This window comes from Rhinolophus hipposideros (genome assembly GCF_964194185.1).
Source record: "Rhinolophus hipposideros genome assembly, chromosome: 8".
Classification (NCBI taxonomy): Eukaryota; Metazoa; Chordata; class Mammalia; order Chiroptera; family Rhinolophidae; genus Rhinolophus; species Rhinolophus hipposideros.
This window is the reverse complement of record NC_138054.1, coordinates 54,799,450-54,826,666: the sequence shown is the minus strand read 5'-3', so window position 1 is coordinate 54,826,666 and position 27,217 is coordinate 54,799,450. Positions and strand designations below refer to the sequence as shown.

At 44.3% G+C, this 27,217-nt stretch overlaps 1 protein-coding gene across 7 annotated transcripts in view; it reads right to left on the bottom strand.

Moving 5' to 3' along the window:
* The window catches only part of DAB1 (DAB adaptor protein 1), a 1,094,927-nt gene that overhangs the window by 36,526 nt on the left and 1,031,184 nt on the right, over nucleotides 1-27,217 (bottom strand). For 6 of the 7 annotated variants that reach the window (XM_081055475.1, XM_081055476.1, XM_081055479.1 and 3 more), the window contains one exon: nucleotides 20,275-20,334. In XM_081055475.1, the coding sequence (XP_080911601.1) occupies nucleotides 20,275-20,334 (60 nt within the window). The remainder of the gene's footprint in view (nucleotides 1-20,274; nucleotides 20,335-27,217) is intronic. The other variant, XM_081055478.1, reaches the window with a different exon arrangement.

Here is a 27,217-nt window from a genome sequence, read left to right as displayed (position 1 = left end):
GAAACTTGTGACTCTTGCAGCGAAAGTGACGGTGGATGAGATGGGACATGGGGTGAACATGTCAAAAAAGGTGAAAACTTACTTACTGGCTGCCAAATCAGGAACCTGCAGTGGTTCTCACCCCTGGCTGCACAGTGTAATCCTTTGGGGAAGATTTTATATAAAGCTACTGGTGCCTGAGCCCCGCCATCCGAGATCTGGATTCTCTTAGTCTGGGATGAGGCTCCAGCATCAGTAAGTTTTAAAAGCTCCCCAGGTGATTCTAAAGTGCAGCCACATTTGCTAATCACTGTATTGGGGAATTAACTCTCGGCAGGAATAGTGAAAGTCCTACTGGGAAAACTGAAGGCATCTTGATTGATTATGTAATTGATTAATTAATTTCTTTAACAAACACTGGGCACTTTCCACATGCTGGGTCCTGGCTAGGCACTGGAGCTACGAAGAATAATATATGGTCTCTGCTCTGCTGAAGCTCAGAGTGAGCCAGGATATATAATCATTCTAGCTTGGGGGTGAAACGGGAGTGGAACAGGGAGGGCACAAAGCTCCAGATCTAAACTCAGAACTCAGGCCGATGTTGCAAAAGAATGAATTCAACGATCCCTTTCGGAAGCTCGGGAGAAACGGATTCACTTAAGTGATTTGTACCTGCGCAAAGGTGGGTACTATTAAGGCACCTAGTGATTCCAGGCGTTTGAATGCATGTGCCTTTCCATGGTGAGTGATTAGAGGAAGGAAGACACATGGTAATGAAGACTAATTCCTTGTGGGGTACCTAGGAGTTTATGTTCTCCATCACCTTTAGCCAACAGTAAACAACCGTTTTCCTACTTTCAGGCAGAGAAAGACAGGAAAATCTGTTTGGTAATTGAGAAACCGAGGGAGTGGGCGCAAGTTGAAATGGGGAATAGAAACTGTAATGCTAGTCGATGATTTCCCCCAAGAGCAGTGCTGTCCAATAGGACTTTCCGTGATGACGCATAGTTCTGTAGCCGCACTGTCCAATATGGTAGCCAGGAGCCACAAATGGCTATTGTATGGCCAGTGTGACTGATGAAATGAAGTTTTAATTTTATTTCATTTTTATTAATTTCAATTTAAATAGCCACATGTGGCTAGTGGCAACTCTGTGGGATAGCTCAGCTCTCGATGTTTCTGGTTGACTGAGGTTTTTCTAAATTCTAGACATAATTCCTTCTTATATAGTCTCTTCTCTTCTTTCAAAGAATAGCCAACCTTTGCATTGATTGGAAAGGTTCTATGGGAGAACTGAATTCTTTGTTATGTCTAGACAGCACCATGAAATCAAACTCAGTTTGCAAAACTAACAGCTTCCTTCTGGATGTAAATGTTGTTTTCTATCCCCTCCATTGCCTTAGGCTAAGCCAGAACTAGACATTTGTGGGGCTTCTGAAAGAAAGTTAATATTCATGTTTCAAGTGGAAATCCATGAAGTCTCATCCTCATTCTAACAAAATGGAATCCCATTTATGTCAAAATGTTCCAGGTCTACCGAGATGTGGGGCTCAGTGGTCTTACTGGATGCAATGCCTTGACCTAATCATAGAGAAACTGGTGCTGCTTTGAGGATTTGTCTCTGTAGTGATTGAAAAGTTGCTTTTAATTCCTCATTTTTAGCAGCTCACAGCCCTCCTTCTCCCAGTTACCATTTCAGGAAGGTCTCCAAGGTTGTCCAGAAAGTTAGAGGGTGGAAGAAATTCTTAGACCTTATAATGAAAGTTACATCTTCCCTTTGAAGTGCATGCAAATGCAGTATCTCCACAAAGCCTTGGACAATGAAATATTTACATTTGGCTTCCTAAAAGTTAGGAGGGTCCTTGAAACCGCCTTTCTTAAAATGCAAAGAGAAAGTCAAGACGGGACTGGTGATGAAAGGAATTTGCTGGTGTTTTAGGCAGGTGTTTTGAGCAAGGAGGACCCCCTTGGACATAGGTAAGGGACCTAAGCTGACCCGAACAAGTTAACAGCTAATGTGAATGCACAGGGGACAGCTGTGGTGAAGGAATATGACTCTGAAGTTTTGAGCTTCCCCACTTTAATCTAATATCAAGAATACTAATTTGCTTGCGTTTGAAAACAAAGGATACTTTAAGTTGAGAAACCTGATGTTTTTAGGAGAGGCAGGGTAGGGGAGTGGAAAAGGAGGCTTCTTGCTTCATCATTGGCATTCCCTTGGGTAAATTTCTTCATCACCCTGAGCCTCAGTTTTCTCCTTTGTAAAATCAGGAAAATAATGCTTACCATGTAAGGATAACAATGCTTGCCGAGAGGAAACAGTGAGAAGACTGATGTGTAGGAAAAGAATCAGCCCAGTAACTGGCAGAGTAAAATCTCAGTGGAGGTCAGTTCCCTTTCCAAAATTACAGGGAAGGAAGGACGGGAGGGAGGGAGAGGAACAGGGGCTAAGAGGAAGGAAGAAAGAAGAGAGGAAGAGAGAGAGAAGGAAAGAGAGCCAGAGATGGAGAGAAGGAAGGACTTGGGACGAAAGGAAGAAGGTAGGAATGAGATAGCCGTGGAATTATTTGCTGGGTAGGTGAAGGTAGGCAGGTTCCAACCCATTGCTCAAGTTTGGTCCTGGGAAGGGGTGAAGCCATGTGGAGGAGCAGCTGAAGGTGCGACATGGTCTTCGCAGAGCAGACACTAGGTCCAAGCAGTTTCCTGCTCCTGCACATTCACCCCCCTTCCGGCCCCCCGATTTAACACTGGCAAGGCTGGACTGTCCTGAGAGTCAGCCCCATTATTCCACGGACCCGCATGTCCTTCTCTTCTCTGCTCTTCTTCTTTTTCACCCCTTACACCTATTTCAAAATTCAAATAGCAACTCCATGCTTTTATGGCCTGGTTTTCTAAAACACATCCCTTATTTTCTTGAAAATAAACAGAAGGATGGGGTTGGTGTCACCAACGGCAGACCACTGATGATTATGCATTAAGACACTAATAGCTGAGTGAGTTTGATCTCAGCAACAGTGACACAGGGAAGGAGATACTCCTTATGATGCTGGGAAAGGATGGTACCGGTAGTGTTTGGCTTGAGGACTATCCTAGGACTGTGACAAGCACTCCCTCATTCACTCTACGTCTCTTTATTGAGTAACTATGCTGGGATAGAGTCCTTGCCCTGACATCACATGCAGGAGATAGAAAACAGGCAATTATCATATGACTGGTATTATACATAAGATAATTTGCATAAAGCCTTTAGTATAAAGTACCCATTTCAGAGGAACAAAGCGATGCGTGCCAGGGATTACTACTACTATTGTCTTTGTTATTAAACACGCGGTACCCCACCCAATCCTGAGGGGTTAAGGAAGCTACAAGCAGAAGATACTCTGAGAGGTGGCAGTGCTGGTGTTGGGGGATTTGATGTGACAATGCTGTGATCATGAGGACAGAGGACAGCGATCATAACAAGAGATGATGATGGTGATAACCTCTGATGACAGCCAAAACGGGGCCAGCGATGGAGATTAAGAAGAAACACGGAAAACGCGCCATCCTAGCCATCAAGCTTCTCTAGGAGCACTAGAAATGATTCATACTTTTACACTCATACAAGCTTCCTGGGCTCTAGATGCTGGTCCCAACCCTTGACCTCACCCCAGAGATCTGATATTTGCCAAGGAGGACTTTAGAATATGGTGTCCCTTTCCTTCTTTAGCTCCTTTGTCAGGGAAAGGGGCAGGCTGCAAGAGGGCTTTACTGCGTGGATAGCTGTCAACAGAACAAACAGACCTGGGTAGGTATAAATGTACAGAGAAAATGAGAAACCAAGGGGAATGGTTTCCCAAAGCTTATAATTATTTGTTTTTAATTATTTCTTCCTTTCTCCTTTTAAAGATCTATTATTCTAGTTCCACATTAGCAAAAACTCAAGGCTTTTTCAGAAACTCTTAACAAGATTTGGCACCAGTTCAGTACTTTGAAAAGGGAGTGAATTAGAATCACAGTAATGCGAAATGGGCTCCTGTCAGCAGGATGACAAGATCTCAACACACTTTTGGGGAGGAGGGCAGGGGAACTTCTCAGACAGCCAGTCATCTCTTTCTTTGCTGCGGTGTCTCTCTTGGAGAGGCTACTCTTGCGGTCCAGATGGCACCCAAATGGTAACAAGAAATATTGGATGGAGCTGAAATCAAGACAGAGTAGCAGAGGCTCCGGCTGAACAGGGAGCAAATCAGAGGAAATCGCAAATGGAGAGATGTCACAGCAAAGGAAAAAATAGTCAGGAGGGCTCTGCCTGCTGCTCTGACAGCCGTTCCTGCAACATGTTTTCCCTTTGCTTCTCTGGAGGAATGCAGATTTTACATGCTTAGGCATTCATCTCCTTATTCACTTCCTGATTTCTGGATTCCATTATTGAGGCATTCAGTGAATAATTAACCAACTTTTCCTGAAAGCCCACTATGAGTAAGGCACTGTGCCAGTCGTTCAAGGGCTGAGGCGCTGCTCTTTCCCTGAGCTGTTCACAGTCAAGGGAGGGAAAAGGGAGGATACCCATTCAGGTCGGAGCAGGCAGACTGTCACTACATGGGTGGGGATTACGCTGCTTATCTTCACAGAGTGTGGACCTTTTCCATTGCCGCAACGCCTCTCACAGGATTCAAGCCAACTCCACAGCAAACAACCAAACTAAGGATTTCATATTTACGTAAATGGCATTTGACTAGTTTACCCATCTCCTGAATTTTTCTTTGTTGTAAAATTAGGGAACTATCCATTTCATAAGCCCGTGTGAAGACGACCCAGGATGAGATTTAAGATAATAGCTTTATGAGCACGGTGCCTGACCTCCATTACTGTCTGCTTGTTTGGGTCAGATATTAAAGCCAATGATTTACTGGAGTCTGCTTTAGGAATATGATGATTTAGTAGCACCCATTCGATGGCATTCTGAACAGTTCACAGATTACAGAGTAGTAGAATTATAAGAGACTGTAGAGATCTCTCACCCAACTCAACCCTATGTGTTTTATTTATTTTTTCCAGATGAAGAAACTGAGGCCTCCAACGTTTTCAAAATCATGATGTTAGTGGAAGGACTGGCATAAAACTCCAAGTTCCCAAGTCCTGGTCTAGTTCTTTCCTACCCCATCATCATTCCCCTCACAGTTGTACAGACTAAGGAGACGATAATAAGTCAGAGCAAAGACACCTGGATCACATTTTACAACAAGGAAAGTAAAGCCCCAAGGGAAGCTCAGCTGACTCATAAGTAAAACAGTGAGTGAAATGGCTACTTCACAGAGCTCCGAGGAGCAAGTGTGAAGCATTCACCAATAGACTAGATTTGGAAGGAGGCCTCCAGGTTTGAAGTCAGAGGAAATCTGGAAAGCATTATGCTCAAGTATCTCTGATTGACTGTCCAATCTACAAACAGTCTGTAACTTTGTGTCATAATTTCACATGCCCTCTTCGCAGGTCTCTCAGCATATTTCTTCCCCTCTCAGGCCTTGGTATAAGCTATTCCTTGTGACTGGCTGCTCTTCCCATCGTCATTCATCAGAACTGTAACACATCGCTTGAAACCTGAGTCTAGTTACCTCTTCCGAGACTTCTTCCGTGGCCCTCAGGATAGATGAGATGACCCATAGACAAGGCATAGCACATGTCTACGTGTTTAGTTATAATGGTTGATTACCTGCTCTCTCCTCCACTACAGACTATGATTTTGTAGAGCCTCTAAGTTCCTTGTATGGAAACCTATATCTTATTCATCCTTGTATTACTAATATCTAGGTAGTCCAGTGGCTAGCACATGGAAAGAAATCATACTTAATTTACACATTAAAAAAAAAAGAATGAGTGAATGAATAGAACTGCTTATGCAACAGAACTGAAAACTGAAGAAAGAAACTTGGTGATAGCATGCTTTACTCAGTGGAAGGTATGGTGGTCCATATGGTGTTTTCGAATGCTAAGTGTGTATGTGTGCGCACATGCGCGAGCACACACACACGTGTGCACACACACACGTGTGCACACACACACACTCTCTCACTCACTCAAAGAGACTTGGCATGTGCTATTATAAACTCCAGAAAAGATGTCTTATCCGCTCTGTCATTTAACCTAATGAGGCTTTGTAATCAGAGTAAATGGCCCTGATTCTAATTTCAAAGAAATACTAGGGAAATACCCCAAACCAAACTTATAAGAAAAGGGACATGCTATTCTTTGGCATTTTCACCTGAATTCCCTCAAGTCACTCCCATTAGTGACAGCCATCGGAGGTTCAAGAGGAGCAGTCAATGTGTGGCATTTCTCGCTACTTGAAATCTAGCCAATACCTGATTTAGTAGCAACTGGCGAAGTGATTGCATTCCGTACCATTGGGCCTCTCAAATTTAGCATGTCCAAAGAACTCTTGATCTCCCCAAACCTACTCTTTCTTTGTCTTCTGATTTCTGTAAAGGTCATCAGCCCCCAAATGTACAAGTTACTTAGATTCCCCTCTCCCACATTCTGACATCCAATCGTTCATTAAATGCTCATGCTGTCTATATCTAGCACATATCCCAACTCTCTCTGCCTCTCTCCATCTCCTCTGCAGCATTCCCTTTTGCCTAGACGGCTGCTTCCATTGTTGTTCCCTTAAGTTCATCGGCCATACAGCAGTCACACCGATATTAAAAACAAAACAACAAAACAAAACAAAACAAAACAGAAAACCAGATCAGGTTCACTCCCCTGCTTAAAACCCCACACTGTCTTCCATCACACTTGGAATAAAATGCAAACTTCTTTCCATTGCCTGTAAGACTGTCCGTGCTCAGCTGCCACCTTTGTGTCTGAACTCAGTTTCTACCAATCTTCCCTTTCCCACCATACTCTGGCCAACACTGGTCTCTCTGTTCCATATGGACCACTGGAACATTCCTTCCCCAAGGCTTTTGCCCTTGTCTTGTCTTTCCCTATTCCTGTCCCATTCATCAGATTGGTTTCTTCTCCTAATTCAGATCTCGGCTCAGGTGTCACCTCCCTGGAGAGACTTCCTATTGTGTTTACCTATATAGTAGCAGCCCTCAGCTTTTGTCACATTACTCTGTTTGGTTTTGTGGTTAGCACGCATGATCTGTTTGTCTGTTTACTTGTGTGTTGGCAGCCCTCACCCACGGAATGTGAGCTGGGTAAGGGATGGGACCTGGTCTGACTTGTACAGTACCTGTGGCTAGCAGAGTGCTTAAAACACAGTGGACACTAGACAATATTTGTGGAATGGATGAAAGAATGCACGCTTGAATAGAACAATGCATAAGTGACCAGAGACTGGTGGGAAGAGGTACCTTCCACTACTGCAGAAACTGTACAATTAAAAGGGACACGTTGTGCGTACTCCTTTGCACAAAGGACGAGGGAACTCCAGTTTTGTCACTTTGACAGTGCTGTGGTACCTGGCTTCTTTTCCTGCTTGTTCTCTGGTGCTGCTCACCCTTTCTCTGCGATTATGCAGCTAGGGCGAAAGAATGGTATATTGGATGATGTCTTACACAGATTCCACAAGCAGAGACCCTCTTTACCCACATGCTTGCTCCATCTGCTCTATGAAAGACTCTTTTCTTTTAAAGTAGTCAATATCTCCTAGGTTATGTCACAAGTGGTTGAAATCATTATTTCTGGTTTTGGTAGATCCATAAAGCCCCCAGACGTACCAGTTACTCTTGATCCCTCTCTCTTCTGCACCCTGACATCCAATCATTCATTAAGAAATGATGATTCTATCTGTAGAATATATTCCAAACAGCCCATTGGTCTGAAGAGGAAGGACTGGGCTAAATAGTAAGACTGAAACCTCATCCTTTCTGGGCCAGGCAGGGGTCATGCAGGATAATAACAGCTAATGCTTAGATGGAACTTCCTCTGTATGCACCAGATACTATTCTGAAGTGCCTTCATGCATTAACTTATTTAATTATCACAACAAATGTAGGTGCTGTAACTGTAATCCCTGTTTTCAAAGGAGGAAATGGAGGCACAGGAGGGTTAATTAGCTTTCCCGAGGTCAGGCAGCTGGTAAATGAGAGAGCTAGGATTTTCACCGAAGTGTGTTCACTTTGGAGTATGTGCTCTTAGCCACTATGCTATGGTGAGGAGAATAAAGGGTCTTAGATGACCGGCATTTTAAGACTAGGGTGAGAGGTAAGGGTTCTGGAAGGAGCGACCACAGTGGGCAATTTGGAAACCCACTCTGCCACAGTGCACACCAGTCTTCTCTGGAGGGTCATGACCAGATCATACTACGAGGGTCACCCTATAATGATGACAGCGGTAAGGGGGGCTGGAGCATCCCAGGTGAAGGTAGAAACAACAACAACAACAACAACAACAACAACAACAACAACGAAATAGCCAAAGATACAAGGCTGGGAGACTTAAAAAATATATAGGAAAGGTGGAAAAAACACAGAGGATTGGGCTGACAGCAAGCAACAGTGGGAAAGGAGTAATACTGGAGATAAGGACAGCTGCTAACCCGCTGGAAAGAAACATGATAACAAGCTGACAGAACTCTATGATAGGCAGGAAAATGGGAGGTAGAGAAGGGAGAAAGCGCTGTAAAACGTGAGAATGAACGTCCCCTTAACACGAGCTGCTCTCTGTGCACAAGCAGGGAAGCAAGCGGTCCATCCTTAATAACGAGACTGTATTTTCCTCTCGCCTTAGCATTTCAACCTCAGTCTCCTTATCCGTACAATGAAGAACAAAATACTTGCCATGTTAATTGAACTAGATGTAGACAAGCGTCAGAATTCATTGGGGGAACTTTACAAATCTCCCTTTGTACCTAAAAACACGAAAGCCATACAAAAGCAGCTCTAGAGGAGTGGGCCCCCAAAAGTTGTGTTTTTAAAAGTGTCACAAACGACCAGTAGGCAATGCAGTTTTTGGGGGTCACTGAACTAGATACAGACTCTAGAGCAAGGCACACGTACCCTGCCCCCCCCCCCCAGGAAATGCTCAGCAAATGTCCACTTCTCGTCTCCTTTTTCAGTCGTTGCAAAAACAGGTTTTACATGCTTTGGACTGGAACTGGCACCAATGTAAATTTTCTTCTTCTCCACGGTCCTTCATTTATCTCTTTCTCCTTTTTTTACAACTAGAGTTTGTTCATCATTCTTCTGTAACCGTGAATAACAGCAGACAGGGAGAAAGAAAGAGCCTCACCATAATTTATCCAGAAAAGCGGAATTACTGTACCAAGAAAGAGTGAGTGTCAGCATCAATGGATATTTATGGGGAAACTGTATATTACAGCTCTGTTCATTAGAGATGCGGTAGTTAAGGTTCTGCGAATGTTAATGGTCTGTAATAGAGGAATAATGATAGACTGACAGCCACAGGAGTTAGATACGCCTGAATCACATTGTCTTACCACGTAGCACATCTCCAAGTGACCTGATTTATGCCCACGGAAGGCGCAGGCATGCATCGGTGCACCTGTTTCTTGGGGGTAGTACTGCCGTTGCTTCAGCACAGGTAGCACTCTGGCAAAGAGTTGCAGGAACAAGATGGATAGGTGCGTCCTGCCTCCTGTTTGAAATCATGCTGTGTTTTGTGCTAGAGACAGCTCGACCCAGCAGGAAGAGCACTCCATAGCTTTGGGGAGGGTGGCCCTATGTCCTGGTTGGCCTGACACCTCCTGTTCCCGCCTAGTACCCTGCTGTCATTGTTAATAGAAAACCCATTTTTCTTTCAAAAGTGACCCAGGCTGGATGATCAGCTAGGTCACCCTAGTTTTAGGGTCAGAGAGCTCTGGATTAGATTCTTAGTGATACCTCGTGCAGCTGTGCTAAGTGATTTAACTTCACTGATCTTCAGGATACTTTACAGCAGAGAAGAGACTGACGTCTTACAGTGGTTTGGGAGAGTCCTGAAGTAGTGAATTAAATGACGATCAGAGTCCCTTTCTTGGAGTGTTCAACATTTGGTAGTTACAATTGTGTGTTATCTCTGCCCCAGAGCCACGGCACTCCCCTGCAGGTTCAGCCCCATCCCAGGTCCTTGAGTTAAACTTGACCTTGTTGACTGCTTGGCCATGGGGAACTGGAAGTGCTCTAGCCCCTCACTCTGCATGCTACTCCCTACAGTAAACTAAAAGCACTTTAGTGGCTTGGCCAGGTCTTACTCATCCTCAAATCTCTTAAAGCACTTGGTACAGTCCTTTGTCCATATAAGAGCTCATACAAATAACTATGGCTCACATTTATTGCATACTTACTAGGTGCCAGGTGCTGCTCTAAATGTTTTACGTGTATTGTCTGATCCAAGTCCCCTAAAGAACTCGATGAGGTAGGTACTGTAGTCATTATGTTCATTTTACAAGTGAACACACCACGGCACGGAGAAGTTTCAACACCCATCCAAGGTCATACAGCTGGGACTTGAGGGAGAAAGGCTTCAAGCCCAAGCAGTCAGGCTACCAGGCTCACGCTTATAACTAAAGTACCAAGTACAGTGCTAAACACAAGAGCAATCACACCTGTTATTTAATCCTCACAAGAACCCAGAGAAGAAGCTGTCCTCGCATTATGAACTGGTCACTAAGGAGAATCCAAAAAATAAAACACTTGGCCTGGAGCCAGATAGGTAAGAAGTGTAAAACTCGGACTAATTTCTCTTAGTCTTGCTCTTTCTGCTGTTTTACTGCTTCTTAAAGAGTGGACTCACAATCTGTGTTCACAAATTCAATGATAGAATCACAACACCTCTGATGGGAGGAAAAATGTGAAGATCTCCTCACATGTCTCCCACCCATGGAATTGACTAGAGGGTTCCTTTGACACGGGTTTTCACACTACCCTCTCCGGGTCTCTTCTCTTCCAGAAGTTTCTGCCTTTAGAGTAGGTAGGAGGGAGGGCTTCCAAGTATGTAGCCTTCAACCCAGTTTCAACCACTTCCTTCCTCTGTTTATATAGAAGGTTACCGGGCACATTTCACTTGAGTGAAGGTTCCTGGGTTTTATGAAAAAAGTTGGAAGGCCATTCCTCTAGGAGACCAGTGGTAGGGATTTCCGCAGAGGAACGGAGTGATCATTGTTTTATATGGATGTGATTATGGCCAACACACAACTGAGCAAATGCTAGAACAGGCAACTGCTTATGCAAACACTTATCCCCTTTCACATGCATATTTGTGGAAAACAAATTTCAGGAATGGTGTAATAGTGAGCCATTCTGATCCCATTCATGACTGCCCAGTTTTTCAACTTTGGGAGGAAGAGCCACATATCATTCAAAGTAATAATGTAGCACAGCCAAAACAAGAGTCATGGACCGAGAACAGAGAAGAAGATGGAAGGCATCATGGCTGTCTTTGGCAAGAACCTGAAGACAGTGGATGGACAGGTGGAAGCACACACACTCTCAGAAGTTAGAGGTGCAGAGCACGTATGTAAATGACAGAGCTATAGGAGAGGAGACAGGGCAGTCAGTCCATATCGCCTGGCCTTCCAAAGCTTGCCACCTTGGAGGTAGCTTAGATTTCATGTTTGTCTCCCCTTGCCCACACACATCAGCAGATCTTTCCAGATTTTCTCTCGTCATCCACTCAAATTTCTCTCTCTCTCAATTTCTCTCTGCAGGGTCTACAGGGCCCACTCTCAGGCCAGACCCACAGTGGTCCTCACTTGCCCACCCTTTGACCTCTTTGTCCTCAGATGCATTCTTGCCCTCCCCCTGCTCTGTGCTATATGACAGGGGCTGATCCCTGTAAACTACATTGCCCAGGCTCCCTTGCCGATCCACTTCCTCCTAGCTTTGGCCAACAGGAGGCAGTGGTCAGAAATTGGACAGTGGGAGGAAGGGAGAAGTGGTGGAATTCTTCCTTGCTATCTTGGCAGTATTCTGGCAGTGGTAGAGTCTCCTCTGTGATTTCAGTTTCCGCCAGACAGCTCAACTCTCTATGGCCCAACTCTCCATGGCCTCAGCCCTGCTGGGCAGCTCCCTCTGCCAGCCAGTAATGGGATGTTGGCAGACCCAGCTCCCGGGCTCTGCAAATGGCACCTCCTTCCTTCCAGCCTTAGGGACGGCAGTGAATTCTTACTATTACTAACCTGGGTCGCCCCGCTGTACCCTGTTTGGATTTTCAGCTCTTCTAACACCTTCATAACTAGTTTCCCACATTAAAGTCCCTCTATAAAACTGCCTGGTGTAGACTCTGTTTTCCTGACTCTGTCCTGATGGATACACATATATAATTCTATGAGCTTCTTAATGGTCTCCCCACCTTCCAAGCCACCTGCCACAGGCCACCAGACTGATGTTGAAGAACACAATTCTAATAAGTGTCACTCTACCACCTGAAAGCCTCAGTGGCTTCCCAACAAATCTCAGCTTCTGAGCATCACATTTCGGGCCCTTCGCTCACTGGGGCTGGCTTCCCTTGGGATCCTTGTTTCCTGTTCCCATGGAGCCATCCTGTGGTCCCACCACCCTAGTCTATTCATCAGCCTGGGTTATGTCAGGCTTTTCCACATTTCAGGGCCTTTAAACATTCGGTTCCCTCTTCCTGAACACTGTTCCACACTTTCTCCAGTGCCAAACTCCCACTGCCTTCTACGACCCTACTCGGACTCCTTTCCCTGCGCGAAGACCTCACCCAACTCCCTTCAGCAAAGTTTTCTGCCCTTCACTACACTTCCAGAGCATCATGTCCACAGCCCCTTGCAGCCTTGGTTACACCGATTGTAACTGTTTTTATGTCTGTCTTCTTGAGACCATTAAGATTCTTAAGCAGCCAGTCTTATCCATCTTTATATCTCTAGTGAGTAGAACACTACTGGGCAGATAGGAGGTTCTCAGTACCTATTTGCCGAATGGATGAATGGAGAAATGAACAGAATTTGTAAGGAACTCACAAAAAGAAGGGCTTTCTAGCAATTGGAGCTCTGAGACTGTACAAGTCATGAAGGGTTGTCACTGTAGGTATGTGAGCAGAAGCCAAACAGTCAGAGATGTTCATCTGCACTTCAGAAATGTTCTCAGGGGATTCTTGCACTGCTGGGGAGGCTAAACCATATAGCCCCTTGTAATGTTCCTACTAATTTTAAGATTCTAGGAATTTAGGATTCCATCTGAGGACCATTTCTAAGGACAGCTAAAAGAAAGGCCGTGTCAGAAACATCAAAACATCAAAATTCTATTCCATTTAATGGAATAGAGAGATTCAGATTCCTTTTCCTCACTTCAGGACGACCTCCTCTTGTGTGACATCTATGTTAACTGCGTTGTGATAATTATAATTTCTCTACAATGCGGTGCTTAATGAGGAAATGAAACTGACAAATGTTCAGACTAGATTTAATCCAATTATGCAACATCTTGATCCAGATTTCAAACTAAAGGAAAAACCAACTGCTGAATTGTGAATGAAAATTTATTTGCCATGAAAGATGGGGGCTGGGGGGGTGTAGAGAACAGTTGTCCAGAGAAATTGTTCACATTAATGGATTGACTTTTTCCTGCATTTGCAGCAGTGAAAATGAACTAAATCTAGGGCAAGGAAAATCAGCTGAATACTGATTGTTGGGGGACCGGGATCTCAATCAGAAACACACAGGCGTTTGGAGGATGGGAAGCAGGGAAGGCAAAATGAGAAGCTTTCTGATCTTCAGAGATGGGCAGCTTCCATTGAAATTTGTTCTTTGTGATTCACAAATACCTTTTCGACATCAGGACCATGAAAGCAGTGCGCCATGCAGAGAGAGGGTTCAGGAATGAATTAGACATGGGCACGACTCATGGAGCTCAATCTAAAGGAGGAGAGATGTGTTCACAGCCAGCAACTGAGGACTGGGCCTCCTGTGGGCTGTGCTATTGTGAAGACAAAAACAATGAGTGATGGGTGGGGGGAGCTGAAGCCTGAGTACTAATTCCGATTAGGGTAACTGTGAGGAGACGGTGGGCTTTGCATTTTCTTTAATACTAAGGGCAGTATGTTTTAGGTGGAAATTGTGTGGGTACCTGAGTCAGAAGAACCTAGGATTCAAATTCTGGCTCTGCTACGTCCCAGCTTTGTGATCATGGGCCAGTTACGTAACCTCTCACTCCCAGGGTTGGGATTACTGAAAGAGAAACTGAGACCAGAGCCTAGACTGCCCATGGCACATAGCAGATGTGCAATGAGGTCCACCTGCTGTTTCCACAGCGAACTCAGCCTTATCCTCTTAGTATATCTGGCTGGTGGCCTAACACTATAAAACAAAGAGAGGAACTGAATGGAGGCTTGGACTGCAAATGCAAACCTCAGGTCTCGATCAGTTTCTGCCAGTGTGGCTCCTTTTCAGGACACAGCAGACAGATGTAGAGCCCTGGTTTCAAGCTCTCCAGAAGGAAACTAAGGAGAAACAGATTTTCTAAGCACCTACTCTCTCTATGCCCCATGCTTGGTTATTATACTTGGTAAACTTCTTTCTATCCTCGGCAATGCCACAACTTACGTCAGAGTGGGTGACTTTACAGCCAGAGTGACAATGATGAAGACAGAAAGGGGCCTCTAGGATGTGTGGCTTGGCAGCTGAGATACTGGGAGTAAGATGATGAGGCAAATCCTAGACATCATGAACATGGGGGCAAATAGAATGTGAGAGAAGATAAATTATTCTGAGGTCCACCACGACAGTGACCCTCATAACACAGGTGTCCCTTACAGAACCATTCACCTGCTATTTGATTACTCCCAGGGACAGAGACCTCACTACGCTGCATTTTCCTCTGAAAATCAGCTCAGATGGTCTGAAATTTCTTTCTTAGATTGAGCCCAGAGTTGCTCTCTCTTGTCATAAAACTTGGGCCTTCTTCTTAATCATAGGACATCCCATAAAATATGTGGAGGTAACTGATACATACTGTCCCTCAGTCCTTACTTACCCACGGTCTATAAAAGCAAGCCCTCATCGTCACAGGAAACACTTTCGCATTGCCTTCTGAATCTCACCAAAGCCCCGAGATGCTGGTAGAGGAAGGTAGTCATTTCCATTCAGGAAAATGAATGTCAGAAAGTCAAAGCGATTGACAAAGATCACACCTAAAGCGAGGAAAGAATCTCAGGGGGCTCTGCTCATTCCTTTCAATTCCTAAATCCATGTTTCATCAAAAGGAAATTAATGTCACATCCAACTTATCAATTTGACAACCTGCGTCCTTTCTATTTACCACTATGCCAAACTTTTAAGAATCTTTTGAAGGCCTAAAAAAGTTATCACTGATAATTAGAAAGTCTTTTATGCCTAATACAACTACATAAAAGGCTTTTAAACTGGGCAATTATAAGGTGAAAGATAAAAGATCTTTTTCAGCCATAAGAATATTATAAGGGAAGTGGGTGGGGAGGGGAAGGAAGGGGGGGATGAAAGGGGAGGGGAGGCGAGAAGAAAAGCGCCCAGTATTTCTCATGCAAAACTTCACAGAAGTTTCAACTAAGTCGTGGGGCACAAAAGGGTCTGTAATAGGCACGTCAGCAGCCTGTGACTATACTGCTTTACTTGAGATCCCACTGCGGAATGAGACTTGTCTCCAAAGCCTAACAGAGTGCAAAAAGCACTAAATAATGAATGCAGTAATGGGTGTTTAGCAGACACCCTTCTCTGCACTCAGGAATATGCATTTTTGACAGTCCTGATGAGGCAGGATATTTGTCTAAAGAACATGACCAGCATTCTCAGCTGGCAGAAAGGCAGACCACCTGCATGTCCCCACTTCTTCGAGATGGAAATTGATGATAAATGAATCCACTCTGAGTGCTGCTGGTAATTCCAGGCAGTATGGACACAGGAGCCAGGGGCACCTCAATGACCTGCCTAGAAGGTGCTCCATTTCTCTTCTGCCTGTTGGAATCCTGCCCATCTTTCAAAGCTTGGCCCAAGTTATATCCTCTTTCCTGAAACCTCCCTGACTCTCTAGACATCTAACATTTCCTGTCAGCCAGCATATATGCCGTTGGATTTCACAGACTCTGACATAAAAATATACCCATGGATTTAAGATTAGTCTCTGTACAAAGCTTCCAGCTGTCTTGACCAGGAAGAGATGAAATGTATATTTCCAGGAGTGAGTGGGATTAATCTTGGCTCAGAGTTCCTAGGTAAAGGTGCAGGAGGGCATAGCATAACCCTAAGAACAAATCTACTGGAAGGGCACAACACAGGCCCAAATGAAAATAAGCAAACAAGGGCATCTTAACGTGTTATTTGTGAAAGAAGAACAAGAAAGGGACCAGTACAGGTGAGTATCCTGAGGTTATGTGGCGAGGTGGGGTTACATTGGGGTAGGGATGAGTGAATTTCAGGGAGGAATGTAAGGAGATGGAACCAGCTTTCTGTCCGGACCTGGGGCCAGCTAACTGAAACAAAACTTCACTCCCATAAGTTGATGCACTGAGGTAGGTGAGACCAATAAGAAACACAATGAATTCTAACTTCTACTTCCCTGAAACTCTGGAGGCCCCAATACATCAAATATGTCACCTTACTGAGGCTATCTGTGTTCATGGGAGAGTGAAGATGAGCCAATCTTTCGGACACAGCTGAGATGGAGGGACCCATCAGCTTTAAGGGCTACAAAAATTTACATGTGCTCACTTTTTTAGGGGGCTGAGGGTCGGGGGCAAGCCTGCCATCAAAATCGTAAAGAATTCAGAGATTCCAAGAAGAGTTACATTACAGATAGTGATGATTAAAAGTGATTCCCGTGTCAAGGAGCTCACAGAAAAGTAGGGGAAACAAATAGAAGAATAACAGCTCACAGCTATTAAATAATCCCTCTGTACACGCACTATGCTGATTCTTGTATTTAAGCTCATTCAGTCTCTACACAAAAACTCTAAGGAAGGTACTATTACAAACCTCAAAGCTAAGGCTTTTAAGGAACTCAAAGTCCAATGGCTCACACGGACACAGTAAGAGAAAACAACAACCCACTGTGATCATTGCAAAGAGAAGAAAGCGGTATCCCAGAGGGGCCGAAGACTCTGGGGTAAGAAAGGCTTCCCCCCAAGGAGGAGCGTAGTCTCGTAGGACACTTGACAATCTCCCTGCTTGGGGAGAACTGTTTGCTGGTGCATTGCTTGTAACAGCAACAAATGGAAATGTTCTCATTTAATCTACTCCATATCCCCTGTTCTGGGTTTTACATACATGTCTCCTTTAACCTTCCAAACAAAGTGATAAGGTAGGCATTCCTTTCTTTTCACAGGTGATGCTACTAAAGCTTAGAGATAGAAGAAACTGCTCAAGGACCCTCTGGGGGTGGCTAGGATGAGCTATACTCAGATGTGGCTCTGGAGATCACTGCGGGCTGGTTTGTGGTTTTCCTCAATGACAGTCCGTCGCTGAATTGTTTATCAGGGGTTTGTGTAGACCTGGACCCAAGGAAGAAAAGGAGCAACAGTCCCCTGGGCAGTTTCCCTTCTTGTGGAAAACATGTGGAAGCCCCAAACAACCTGGAAGCTGCTTCCCATTCACTACTTTGGTTGTTGTCTTTCAGACTAAGGAGCAGGTGGTAAGGAAGCACACAGTGAGATCACACAGGGATTTTTCAGAGCACAGAAGTATCCTAGCGAAGGAGTCCCCATCAGGAGGCAGCCTGGAGGACAGCAAGATCCCAGAAGAGGGAGAGACATGGGGCATTTAAAGTTCCTCTGGGAGGTTTAGGCAAGTGGGACCAACTTTCCAATACTTATATGACTTTCTCCTCTAAATCACCTTGCAAGTTAGGTTCAATAACCCCTTTGGTAGATGAGAACCCTGAGACTCAGAGGGACAAGGAAACTTGTCAGAAATCCCACAGGCAGTGAGAGCAGGAGTTGAGGTTCCACTTGTATCCATCTCTCCACTAAAACCTGTGCTTTTTACTTGCTGCCTCTCTTCAGCTTTTAGAAATGTTGAAATCATTCATGGAAAAGCCATCATCACCATTAGACGCTTCTAGGCAGACGGTGTGGGAATAGTGGGTTGGGAGCCACTACAGATCATTCAGGGAGGCCAGATGTTTCCCAACGAAACCTTATGACTTGTAATGACTATTTTAGAGTCAGAAAAACAGGGAAGTCCCATTACCAGAAAGTGCCAGGGATTTTCATAAACTCTTACTGCAGGGTAGAGTCATTCATGTATTTATTAAATACTCCTCCTGGCTGTGTCATGCCTGGCTATCATGTATCAGGCTCTGGGCTTGCTTCTGGTAATGCAAGGACCTCGGGAAGCCCCTGGACGTAATGGGGTAAGGAATCTGACAGTGTGTGGTATGGCCTATGCATAGAGGAATGACAGGGAGTGAGGACACAAAGGTAACGTGATCTGCTGATCCTGCTTGGAGCAAAAGTCCAGAAAGATTCCCTGAGAGCACAAAGCCTGAAGTTAAGCTGGGGTGTTAGGGGAGGATGTGCCTCCTTCAGGAAACTATGGAGCTATGCAGAGCTGGACCAGGAAGAGACAGAGGCCGAAGCCGGGACATGCGTGCTGTGTTTGTCAGGCTAAAGAGCTTGGATATTTTTTAGATGGTGTGGCCAGGCTGGTTAATAAATTCACAAAAACAAAGGCGACAAATGAAGCACGTTTCCTCACGTATCTAAACCTGTTAGGGGCAAGTGAGGCAATTTCAGCACAAATTGAATTGTAGGGAGCTGTGTAACGGGTGCTGGACCAAATTGAAACAGGAAAGACCAGTGTGTCAGTGACAAGAGGCTTGATTAAACACAAAGGCGTCAGGGAGAAAAACAGCTTTTTCTCTGAGCAGTTCTCTGTGTGTTCTCTACTCTATTCCAGATTCGAGGTTTTGAAAAGGGGTCTGTATTTGGGTAGGTTTTTTCATTAAGACTAACCTGTATTGGGTTTCAGAAGCAGTATTTAGGTCAGGTATGGTGGTTTCAAGGTATTGGCAGAGTAGGGCACAGAAATGGACATTGATCAAAAAGAAATTTCACAAGGGAAAAGAGGAGTGGGGACTGGGGAGGTAGGAACAGACGAGAAAGACTCTCAACTCAGACATTACAGAGGGGAGAGTCTTGCCCCTCTACTCATTCCATGTTTGAGTTCCCCCATAGTCTCTGTGACAGGTGGTTTTCCAGGCTCTGCTTGTGCCGTTCCAATGATGGGGGACACACTTTCTTAGGTGCCAGCTCTTCCACCCTGGAACAGCTCTGTCCTTGGGAAGGTCATCCCTCAATTTGAGCTGGAATTGGCTTTCTTGGGGTGGCCCCACTGGTTTCAGTTCTACGACATGGCTAACACAGAACTCTATAATCCCTTTTCTGTACATGGCCCTTTGGCCTCCCATCTCTACATTTCAGTTTCCATGGTTTCTTTTCTCTAGGCCAAACATTTCCAGGACCTTCAACTATTCCTCATGGGATGGGGTTTCAAATCCCCTTATCAATCTGATCTTGAAACATATTGGTGTATCTTTATGTCTCCTACAGTGTGGGGTCCGAACTGATCAGCATGCTCCAGATAGAGTCAGCGAGCCTCAGAGCAGCTCTGTTAGGACCACAGCTGGGATACTTGAGGGACTACATGACTTCAAGCCTGTACTCTTCCCACCCATTGTTGAGCGGAACAAGATCAATAGTAACTAAACAGCCTAGTTTTTCTTTCTTCCTTTCCTTCTTTCTTTCCTTTTTTTTTGCATAGGTTGTGGCAAAATCTCATGTCCCCCTGCTCAGGAGTCTTTGCTGGTTCCCCAGTACTCCTTCAATTATGTATAGAGGTCGCCTTCTGTGTGCCAACGGAAGGACCCAAATGTGGGCCTGCACCTAGACGTGGCTGGCAGCACGGTACCACAGAGCTTGAAATTTCCTTTCCCTCTCGCATTTCCAGGAGTCCCACCAGCAGATGGGAAATGGATGCAGTGGACCTCCTGGGTCCTTGGTAAGCCCACACTACACAGGGCCTTTTCCACTGTGCTCTGCCCACTGGCCGGAGCCTGGCCAGCCCTTCTTCTATTGTCCCTCTGAAACGTCTCAACCACTTTCAAGTTGGATGGGCAACTCTCTTCCTAAAACCAAGCCATTGCTCCCCGCCTGTCCATTTGACCAGATATAATAAAATCTTTGGCTCTTCCTCAGCCCCACCATTTCTCCCTTATGCCCCCTTTCCTCCGATCCCTGAGGAGTTACCTAACATACAGTCCCCTGCAAAGCCGTATGGGGTGAGACACTTATCTAAAAGAGGGGTTCCTTTCCTCAAGTTGTAGACACAGTCTCAACATGAATCCAGGTCATGGGAACCTGACTGTAGAGAGGAGATATACTTACACTTACAGGTTGACTTTTTGGCACGTCATAAACACCTTCCTTCTTTTGGCTGGTGGGAACCTATGGAAAAAATCAAATTCGACACAGTCAAAACACTCTGGTACTCCAGTTTTGAAAAACCAAGCAAACAGCCTTCAATGCCAAGCTGGCTAAGTATGTATGAGAACAGCCCCTGAGGTCCCAGGAGCCAACTCCAAGGGGCTGCTGGAATTCTGAAAGCAGGAGGCCAGGCTCCTTCCCTCAGGAAAACTGGATGAGGACAAAGGGTGTGTAAATCATTTAACAAATGTTTGCAGGCTGTCTCGGCCATTGGGCTCCTTATAGAATCACAGAATAAGAAGCTGCCGAGACTTCAGAAATACATGGTGGGGGGATAAAAAAGCCCTCATTTCACAAAATGAGGCCCAGGGAGGTTCTCCAAAGTGATTAAAAGGAGTCGCCCAAAGTGATTAAAAACAGTTTGTACCTGAGGTTAAATTGTTCAATGCTAAGACTGACATGCGGACTATTTTAAATACAGCAAATATCAAGGTCCTAGTACAAAGTACACTTTCTGTTGGGGGCATCTGTACAAGCCATCTGATAATTATCAAAAGTTTTTGTTCAAGAAAAGGGCCAGAAATGGTATGAAAAGCATAAGACTAGAAACTGGACAATCTCGATTTTTTAAAAACATGTATCTGTATCTTTTACCCTCCCTCTTTTCTCTTACTAATCTATCCAGTCTTATTGGGCCATGTGGTGACTGTAACACCCTGAGCAGGTCACTTGTTCCTCTGAGCTTCACTCTTATAAAATGGGTGCCAGTGCCCTGTTTCCATGAAAATCAGCTCTAATGCGTCGTTTGGAGCAAAACTTAATAAAAGACCTGGTATTATATTTATTATATTATATTGTATTATATTATATTGTATTATATTATATTGTATTATATTATATTGTATTACATTACATTACATTACATTACATTACATTATATTATATTATATTATATTATACCCGGTCTTATATTACAGTAAAATAAGACTGGATCTTATATTAATTTTTGCTCTGAAAGATACCTTAGAGCTGATTGTATGGCTAGGTCTTATTTTAGGGGAAACACGGTGGCTCTTTTTCTCACTTCAATTATTGTGAGGATCAAATGAGAAAACAGATAGTAAACAACCAAAAACTATTAGGCACCGTAATAGTGTAAAATGTTAGAATGATAGCTTCTTTTATCATTTATGTATTATATAGATATGTATATGAACACATTTTATAATAGTAACAACAGTGGATATATTGAATACTTTTCTCATTTGTCAATCAAGGCCTTTGTACTGAAACATTCCAGATTGAAAGCAGTCATTAGCTGTTCTTCCCCAGCACCCCGAGAGCTTCTCTCACACCTCCTTTGGTGGGATCAGCCGGCATCGGTTTTATAAATGTCTGATAACCTGTCTTTCTTTCCATCAGCCTGGGAGCGCCACAAGAGCAGGCGCAGGACCTAACATCCAGTAGGCATTCTGCTGGGTAAATGTTCCATAGGGGAATGTGGAAAATAGTGAAGAAAAAAGGATACCTTTTAGGCTTGGGCCAGCTAACCATGCTATCCTGAGAGAAATAAGAATTTGAACTTATTCCTTGAGTCCCTTTGTCCTTTTCACTCTTATTTAATTTAAAATCCTTATAATAACCCCCAAAAGTTGGTATTATACTCTCCACTGTAAACAGTGGAAAGTGAGACTCAGAGATGTTAGGAAAATTTGTTCAAGGCATCAAAGCTAGAAAGTGGCCAGATTCAAACCCAGCTCTTTCTGGCTACCGAACAGGACATTTATTACTAACAGTATGAGCTCACATTGATGGGACACTTTCTACGTGCCAGGCACGGGTCTAAGCATTTGTGTTTACGTACATTCTCACGTAAGCCTTAGGATACGTCAATCAGGTAAGGATGACAACTGTCCCTGCGTTGCAGGAGAGGAAAATGAGGCCTGGAGAGGGGCCTGCTTCTGGTGAGCACGGAAGCCAGGAGGCTGAGCTGGGCAGATAGCCTTTAACCTTGTCATGAGCATTCGGGGGTTGTCTACAAAGTCCTTAAGCACCGGTGGGGACTGTGCCGCGGTCACTATTACATCCCCATGTGTCTGGCACCTGCCAGGTGCTCTATACATAAGATTTTTTGAAAGAATGAGTTACTAGCTATGAAATGATTCTAACCACTACACATTAAGTACACTACACAGACAGCTGCATCTCGCCTGTGCTCCCCATTCCCACAGCTGTTTCAGGTGCTCCATTTTCTTTCACATCACGTCCTACACTCCCAGAAGCTCACGCACAGCGCTGCAGACAACAGGACTATGCGTGAGCATGGCTGTGCAGAAGATGCACTTTCGAGCTGCTCTTGCAAACTTTCGTCTGCAGGTAGCCAATGAAGAATGTAATTTCTTTGCTCCCGATAACGGGGGTCCATCTAAAAGGAATCCTCTAAGAATGTCAACAGAGTCCTTGTTAACGAGGGCCAAGAAATTACCAGCCCTCACTTTTATTTCTACCAGCTCGCCCTTTCCTGAGCAAAACGAACAGCATTTCTGTTGCCCGTAATTCACTGCTTACCGTGGGCACTTAGCAAACTGAACTGCTGCTGACTCTCAATTATTCCTGCAAATGGAGAAGCGGTGGGATGGATAAACCCAAACTGTGAATAATTGAAAAAGCTTTTCTGCTTGGCTTTGCCATGGGTGAGATATAAATTTGCCTGTTTGTCTTTTAAGATTTATCTCAGCTGGGGCATCTTCTTGGTAGCCTTGCCTGACTTTCCAAGCCTAGTTTGAACAGTCCTCTGTACTCTTGTAACCCTCTAGTGCATCCTTTCATTAAAAACTAAAAGTTACCAAGTACCTATTATGTGTCATGCACTGTGCGGTGCCTGGAACAGTGATGAAGGACAAGATAGATATGACCCCTGAGTGAACAGAGCTCCTTGTCTTACTGGGGACTTGGAAACATAAGCAGACGACTGAAGTCGAGTGTAAAATGTGCTTTATCTTACATGGGAGTTTTCAAACCGCAGTGTAGCTGTCTGTTCCTCCTCTGTATCCCACTGCTCTGTACGCTTGCTGAGGGCAGGGCGAATATTTTCTTATCCCTGTTTCCCCATCTGCAAATACTAGTTAAACAAGAAATGTCTAAGCACCAAACATTTACCACGTGTGTGCGGAGGGCAGAACACTGGCAGAGATGCTCAAAAGACAAAGAGCAGAAAGAGCCTTCTCGGTCCTGGCTCTCATCTCCCCCTGGCTGGTCCACGTGGTCTGCAGACCATTTCAGTAACGCGATGTTGTACAGTGATAACAGTTCTGGACCAAAAGGAGGTGGGAGACATGGATCCTAATCCTGGCTCTGCTGTGGGCTGGGTGACCTCAGAGGTCACTTTGTTCTCTGACCTGAATTTCCTCATCTGGTTGTTGTGAACACCCAGGGAGTTGTCTACAAACTCCTTAAGTACCGGTGGGGACCATGCCGTGGTCGCTGTTACATCCCCACGTGCCTGAAACATGCTAGGCGCTCCATCCATGACACTGTTTGAAAGACGACTTAATAGATGTGACTAACAACTATACATTAAGTACTGTAGATACAGAAGACATTTTCGGTTGAGCAACATATTAATAGTGTAGAGAGGCAGTGTACCGGTTGGGTGACACAGGACTAGAGACTAATCATTTTAAAATAATGATACGTGACACATTGTGGGTGATTAAAAATGATTTTTGAATGAACAAAACTGGAGATCGCTTGCATAGAAAGATGAGATATGGCTCATGCGAGAAGCTTGTTAAAAGGACAAAAGAACACTGGGTTTAGAAGCAGAGCCTCTGGCCTTGGGCCCAGCACTTAAATTGGAAGACTTGATTTTCTTATGTTTAAAATGACTGTCATTGTAGCTGTTCTTATTGCACCAAGTGACTAGAAGGGTCAAAATTGAGGGAGGTGTAAAAACGCTTTGTACTGTGAGGCTCTGTGTTGTTTTAAAGACGGCTGATCACTTTTTCTGAGGCATGCAAAGAGAAAGACAATTACTATTATTAATCCCGTTTGGAAAAGGAGACTACTGATCCTCGAAGAGAGGTTTATTCAAGAGCCTCTGCCTCCCTGAGGCTGGAGTTATAAATCGCAAAGTCGGGTGAGGCGGCAGCTTTCCGCTGGGCTGACAACATGAGGTGAGTAAGTCATGTTCTAGTTCAGTTAATACATCATCATAAGACGTCCTAAGCAGCATCTGATACCGGTGATGCTAGGATGTGAAGGAAAGTAACATTTACAGAGAACCCATGAGGCACCAGGTGCTGCTCTCATCACTTTACATCTTCACATCACTTCTAGAAGCAGATAATATAGTATCCCTATTTTATAGCCCAGGAAATTGAGATACAAAAGTTATGTACTTCACCCAAGGTCATAAAATAGTGGAAGGATTAGATCCCAAGTCTGTTTGACTCATTCCAGAAAACAGGGCATGGAAGGAAATCTGAGACCACACTGGGCCAACCCAGAACTAGGAGAAACAGTGCAATCTATTCAGGAGGAATAGCTATGGAACACTTGGAGGCCCTTAAAAAAAAAAATCACAAGATTTTGTAGGGTATCCGATGGACACGTGTCTCGTTAGGGAGACCACCTCGGGGATGATGTAGATGCCTGATCACTGCACTGTACACCTGAAGCTGAAGCTGAACAACAATGAACATCAACTACAATTTTATATGTGTGTATATATATATATATATATATATATATATATATATATACATACATATATGTATATATATATATACTACATATATAGTTACAAGAAGTGGAGTACAGCATTAGGAATAGAGATAGTGGAAATGTAATGGCTGTGTGCGATGTCAGAGGGGTAATAGATGGAGGGAGGGGAGTTGACACAGTGTGAGGGATATAAATGATAAATGTCTAACTATTACATTGTTTTGTGCACTGGAAACTAATAAAAATATTAAAAAAAGAAATATAAGATCTATTAAATTAGAGAATAATATTTTCACATTAAATATTGAATTCAAGATTGTTAAATTTTTTACCCCAATTAAAACAAAATATTTTTGTTCAAACACACACACACACACACACACACACAAATGAGGTACCAAATAGCAGCTCCTTAAAAGCCCAGCCTTATCTTTAGGACCAAGAGCTTATCTCTTGTTAAGCAAATTGAGGCCCAGCTGACTGGCAATTGCAAGAGAGGAAAATTACCAGAGGCCTTTCTAATAGAGGGCAATAAAATATTCATTCTCTTAAATGGTACCTTCCTGGTAATGAGGGACATAAGATGGGGAGGTCAGAGGTGTTAAAACAAGTGTGATTTTTAGATAGTGACTGAAAACATACACAGAATCTAATTGAGGAACTCAGCGTCAGCTATTCTGAGCTGAACAGGGCCTCAGGATTAATTTATTTATTTACAGAGGTCAGAGAGACCTGGGTGTGAGTGGGGAGTTCTACTTCCTACAGCTCTGTGACGCCGTGAGCCTCACTTTCCTTACCTATAACGTGGGAATAATGGTTCCACTCACATAGGGTTGTTGTGAGGGGTGATAAGATAATGCATATAAACCCGCAATCACAGAGCCAGTCCACAATCAGCACTCAATAAACATTACCAGAGACAAATGGATAGACGGACACACGGACACACACACACACACCTCTCACCCCATTTCTAAGACTCTTGTTGCCTTGTAATGCCAGCCAACATACTACACTAAAGAATCACAGGCCTATGTTGAGGCACCAGCTGCAAAGAGTGGAAAAGGGCCTGGCCTGAGAAACTCTTCTTTCTTTTTTTTTTCTTTTCTTCTTTTTTTTTTTTTTTTTTTTTTTGTTTTAAATTGGGGAAGGGAAACAGGACTTTATTGGGGAACAGTGTGTACTTCCAGGATTTTTTTTTTTTCTTCCAAGTCAAGTTGTTGTCCTTTCAATCTTCGTTGTGAAGGGTGCTGTTCAGCTTCAAGTTGTTGTCCTTTCAGTTTTTCAGTTGTGGAGGGCGCAGCTTAGCTCCAGGTCCAGTCGCCATTGCTAGTTGCAGGGGGCGCAGCCCACCATCCCCTGCGGGACTCCAGGAATCGAACGGACAACCTTGTAGTTGAGAGCTCACTGGCCCATGTGGGAATCGAACCGGCAGCCCTCGGAGTTACGAGCATGGAGCTCCAACCACCTGAGCCACCAGGCCGGCCCTCTTCATTCTTATTCACTCATTTTTCAGATGTATAAACTGAGGTCCCGAGACGGAAAAGAACTTGACAAGGTGAATTAATGGCTGAGTTTGGTGGTCCTTGAACTAAGATCCTGGATCTCACACGGTGGACTCACGGTGTGACCCAGGATGAAGCCTCTTCTTTACTTTCTCCATGTGAGCTTGTGTGGTTCTCACACCAACATGTGAGTGAGGGAGAAATTATTCCCCATTTTTGTTACTGGGAAAACTGAGTCTCCGAGAGGGCAAGGGCCTTGTCCACGACCACTCAGCCAAAGGTTGTTGGTGACAGAGGCAGAACTAGAACCCAGTTCTCCACTTGCCTAAAACCCCTCCCCAGCAGTCCCCCACCGGGCAAAATGGAAGTCCTGCCAACAGCTACATCTGAATGTCAGAAACCTCTTGTATCGAAAAGCCTATTATTTGTAAAGGTGCTCTCTCTTCAGAGAAATACTGGTTAATGGTTCCTTTGGCCTCATATTCAGATATTGCAAGGTTGTACTTTAAGAATCTGACACTGAGGACAAATACACAATTTGTAATAACTTGTCTGAAGACAGAAACTTTTTATGTGATGATTTTAAACCACCCTTGAAGCATCACCTCACACTGGAATCCAATCCAGACAGATCAGATAGATAGAAATACAGCTGATCCTTGAACAACATGGGT